Source organism: Oncorhynchus tshawytscha, unplaced genomic scaffold (assembly GCF_018296145.1).
Source record: "Oncorhynchus tshawytscha isolate Ot180627B unplaced genomic scaffold, Otsh_v2.0 Un_contig_4047_pilon_pilon, whole genome shotgun sequence".
Lineage (NCBI taxonomy): Eukaryota > Metazoa > Chordata > Actinopteri > Salmoniformes > Salmonidae > Oncorhynchus > Oncorhynchus tshawytscha.
Window position 1 is genome coordinate 200,001 of NW_024609572.1, and position 5,000 is coordinate 205,000.

General features: G+C 39.0%; 1 protein-coding gene across 5 annotated transcripts in view; it reads right to left on the bottom strand.

Moving 5' to 3' along the window:
• prom1b (prominin 1 b) overlaps positions 1-5,000 on the bottom strand; it is a 53,736-nt gene that overhangs the window by 34,206 nt on the left and 14,530 nt on the right. For all 5 annotated transcript variants that reach the window (XM_042315970.1, XM_042315971.1, XM_042315969.1 and 2 more), the window contains one exon: positions 2,672-2,761. In XM_042315970.1, the coding sequence (XP_042171904.1) occupies positions 2,672-2,761 (90 nt within the window). The remainder of the gene's footprint in view (positions 1-2,671; positions 2,762-5,000) is intronic.

Consider the following 5,000-nt stretch of genomic DNA (forward strand, 5'->3'; position numbering starts at 1 on the left):
AACAAGGTATTATAATGCTATAACTGTAGTAGCAGTAACGAGGTATTATAATGTTATAACTGTAGTAGCAGTAACGAGGTATTATAATGTTGTAGCAGTAACGAGGTATTATAATGTTATAACTCTTGTAGCAGTAATGAGGTATTATAACGCTATAACTGTTGTAGCAGTAACGAGGCATTATAATGTTGTAGCAGTAACGAGGTATTATAATGCTATAACTGTTGCAGCAGTAACGAGGTATTATAATGCTATAACTGTAGTAGCAGTAACGAGGTATTATAATGCTATAACTGTTGTAGCAGTAACGAGGTATTATAATGTTGTAGCAGTAACAAGGTATTATAATGCTATAACTGTAGTAGCAGTAACGAGGTATTATAATGCTAAAACTGTAGTAGCAGTAATGAGGTATTATAATGCTATAACTGTTGTAGCAGTAATGAGGTATTATAATGCTATAACTGTTGTCGTAGTAACGAGGTATTATAATGCTCTAACTGTTGTAGCAGTAATGAGGTATTATAATGCTATAACTGTTGTAGCAGTAACGAGGTATTATTAGTTGTAGCAGTAACGAGGTAATATAATGTAGCAGTAACGAGGTATTATAATGTTGTAGCAGTAACAAGGTATTATAGTGTTGTAGCAGTAATGAGGTATTATAATGCTATAACTGTAGTAGCAGTAACGAGGTATTATAATGCTATAACTGTAGTAGCAGTAACGAGGTATTATAATGTTGTAGCAGTAACGAGGTATTATAATGTTATAACTGTTGTAGCAGTAATGAGGTATTATAATGCTATAACTGTTGTCATAGTAACGAGGTATTATAATGCTCTAACTGTTGTAGCAGTAATGAGGTATTATAATGCTATAACTAGCATAACGAGGTATTATTAGTTGTAGCAGTAACGAGGTAATATAATGCAGTAACGAGGTATTATAATGTTGTAGCAGTAACAAGGTATTATAGTGTTGTAGCAGTAATGAGGTATTATAATGCTATAACTGTAGTAGCAGTAACGAGGTATTATAATGCTATAACTGTAGTAGCAGTAACGAGGTATTATAATGCTATAACTGTAGTAGCAGTAACGAGGTAATATAATGTTGTAGCAGTAACGAGGTATTATAATGCTATAACTGTAGTAGCAGTAACGAGGTATTATAATGCTAAAACTGTAGTAGCAGTAATGAGGTATTATAATGCTATAACTGTTGTAGCAGTAATGAGGTATTATAATGCTATAACTGTTGTCGCAGTAACGAGGTATTATAATGCTCTAACTGTTGTAGCAGTAATGAGGTATTATAATGCTATAACTGTTGTAGCAGTAACGAGGTATTATTAGTTGTAGCAGTAACGAGGTAATATAATGTAGCAGTAACGAGGTATTATAATGTTGTAGCAGTAACAAGGTATTATAGTGTTGTAGCAGTAATGAGGTATTATAATGCTATAACTGTAGTAGCAGTAACGAGGTATTATAATGCTATAACTGTAGTAGCAGTAACAAGGTATTATAATGCTATAACTGTAGTAGCAGTAACGAGGTATTATAATGTTGTAGCAGTAACGAGGTATTATAATGCTATAACTGTTGTAGCAGTAACAAGGTATTATAACGCTATAACTGTTGTAGCAGTAACGAGGTATTATAACTGTTGTAGCAGTAACGAGGTATTATAATGTTGTAGCAGTAACAAGGTATTATAACGCTATAACTGTTGTAGCAGTAACGAGGTATTATAATGCTATAACTGTTGTAGCAGTAACGAGGTATTATAATGTTGTATCAGTAACAAGGTATTATAATGCTATAACTGTTGTAGCAGTAACGAGGTATTATAATGTTGTATCAGTAACGAGGTATTATAATGCTATAACTGTTGTAGCAGTAACGAGGTATTATAATGCTATAACTGTAGTAGCAGTAATGAGGTATTATAATGTTATAACTGTAGTAGCTGTAGCGATGCATTTTCATGCCATCTCTGACCATGTAGTGGGTGTTAAAGATATTAATAATTTGTTATGAAGGTGATACGGAGTGTTATAAGGGTGTTATGTGTTATAAATCTGTTTAGGGTGTTATAAGGGTGTTATAATGTGTTATAAATCTGTTTATGGTGTTATAAGGTGTTTGTGTTATAAATCTGTTTAGGGTGTTATAAGGTGTTGTTTGTGTTATAAATCTGTTTAGGGTGTTATAAGGTGTTGTTTGTGTTATAAATCTGTTTAATAAATCTGTTTAGGGTGTTATAATGTGTTATAAATCTGTTTAGGGTGTTATAAGGTGTTTGTGTTATAAATCTGTTTAGGGTGTTATAAGGTGTTTGTGTTATAAATCTGTTTAGGGTGTTATAAGGTGTTGTTTGTGTTATAAATCTGTTTAGGGTGTTATAAGGTGTTTGTGTTATAAATCTGTTTAGGGTGTTATAAGGTGTTTGCGTTATAAATCTGTTTAGGGTGTTATAAGGTGTTGTTTGTGTTATAAAGGTGCTATAATGTGTTATAAGGGAGTTAAGGTGATATACGGTGTTATAAACAGTTGATTGTAAATGTGTTATAAGGCATTGTTTATGTTATAAAGGTGCTATAAGGTGTTACAAGAGTGTTAAAAAGTTGCTAAATGTGTTATAATGTGTTATAAAGGGTGGTTACCTCCAGCCATGCGCAGAGCTGTGTCCAGAGAAGGAACTACCTCCTTCTCCAGCTGAGTCTGGATCCTCCCACCCAACAGAGGCCCGATGTCTGACAACAGCATTACCACAGCATTACCACAGCATTACCATAGCATTACCACATTATTACACAACATTATTCTCCTCCCACCCAACAGAGGCCCGATGTCTGACATCAACATTACCACAGCATTAACACAACATTATTCTCCTGCCACCCAACAGAGGCCTGATGTCTGACAACAGCATTACCACAGCATTACCACAGCATTACCACAGCATTACCATAGCATTAACACAACATTATCATAGCATTAACAAAACATTATTTTCCTCCCACCCAACAGAGGCCCGATGTCTGACAACAGCATTACCATAGCATTACCACATTATTACACAACATTATTCTCCTCCCACCCAACAGAGGCCCGATGTCTGACAACAGCATTACCACAGCATTACCACAGCATTACCATAGCATTAACACAACATTATCATATTTTTTTATTTCACCTTTATTTAACCAGGTAGGCTAGTTGAGAACAAGTTCTCATTTGCAACTGCGGCCTGGCCAAGATAAAGCATAGCAGTGTGAGCAGACAACACAGAGTTACACATGGAATAAACAATTAACAAGTCAATAACACAGTAGAAAACAAAGGGGGAGTCTATATACAATGTGTGCAAAAGGCATGAGAAGGTAGGCGAATAATTACAATTTTGCAGATTAACACTGGAGTGATAAATGATCAGATGGTCATGTACAGGTAGAGATATTGGTGTGCAAAAGAGCAGAAAAGTAAATAAATAAAAACAGTATGGGGATGAGGTAGGTGAAAATGGGTGGGCTATTTACCAATAGACTATGTACAGCTGCAGCGATCGGTTAGCTGCTCAGATAGCTGATGTTTGAAGTTGCTGAGGGAGATAAAAGTCTCCAACTTCAGCGATTTTTGCAATTCGTTCCAGTCACAGGCAGCAGAGTACTGGAACGAAAGGCGGCCAAATGAGGTGTTGGCTTTAGGGATGATCAGTGAGATACACCTGCTGGAGCGCGTGCTACGGATGGGTGTTGCCATCGTGACCAGTGAACTGAGATAAGGCGGAGCTTTACCTAGCATGGACTTGTAGATGACCTGGAGCCAGTGGGTCTGGCGACGAATATGTAGCGAGGGCCAGCCGACCAGAGCATACAAGTCGCAGTGGTGGGTGGTATAAGGTGCTTTAGTGACAAAACGGATGGCACTGTGATAGACTGCATCCAGTTTGCTGAGTAGAGTGTTGGAAGCCATTTTGTAGATGACATCGCCGAAGTCGAGGATCGGTAGGATAGTCAGTTTTACTAGGGTAAGCTTGGCGGCGTGAGTGAAGGAGGCTTTGTTGCGGAATAGAAAGCCGACTCTTGATTTGATTTTTGATTGGAGATGTTTGATATGAGTCTGGAAGGAGAGTTTGCAGTCTAGCCAGACACCTAGGTACTTATAGATGTCCACATATTCAAGATCGGAACCATCCAGGGTGGTGATGCTAGTCGGGCATGCGGGTGCAGGCAGCGATCGGTTGAAAAGCATGCATTTGGTTTTACTAGCGTTTAAGAGCAGTTGGAGGCCACGGAAGGAGTGTTGTATGGCATTGAAGCTTGTTTGGAGGTTAGATAGCACAGTGTCCAATGACGGGCCGAAAGTATATAGAATGGTGTCGTCTGCGTAGAGGTGGATCAGGGAATCGCCCGCAGCAAGAGCAACATCATTGATATATACAGAGAAAAGAGTCGGCCCGAGAATTGAACCCTGTGGCACCCCCATAGAGACTGCCAGAGGACCGGACAGCATGCCCTCCGATTTGACACACTGAACTCTGTCTGCAAAGTAATTGGTGAACCAGGCAAGGCAGTCATCCGAAAAACCGAGGCTACTGAGTCTGCCGATAAGAATATGGTGATTGACAGAGTCGAAAGCCTTGGCAAGGTCGATGAAGACGGCTGCACAGTACTGTCTTTTATCGATGGCGGTTATGATATCATTTAGTACCTTGAGCGTGGCTGAGGTGCACCCGTGACCGGCTCGGAAACCAGATTGCACAGCGGAGAAGGTACGGTGGGATTCGAGATGGTCAGTGACCTGTTTGTTGACTTGGCTTTCGAAGACCTTAGATAGGCAGGGCAGGATGGATATAGGTCTGTAACAGTTTGGGTCCAGGGTGTCTCCCCCTTTGAAGAGGGGGATGACTGCGGCAGCTTTCCAATCCTTGGGGATCTCAGACGATATGAAAGAGAGGTTGAACAGGCTGGTAATAGGGGTTGCGACAAT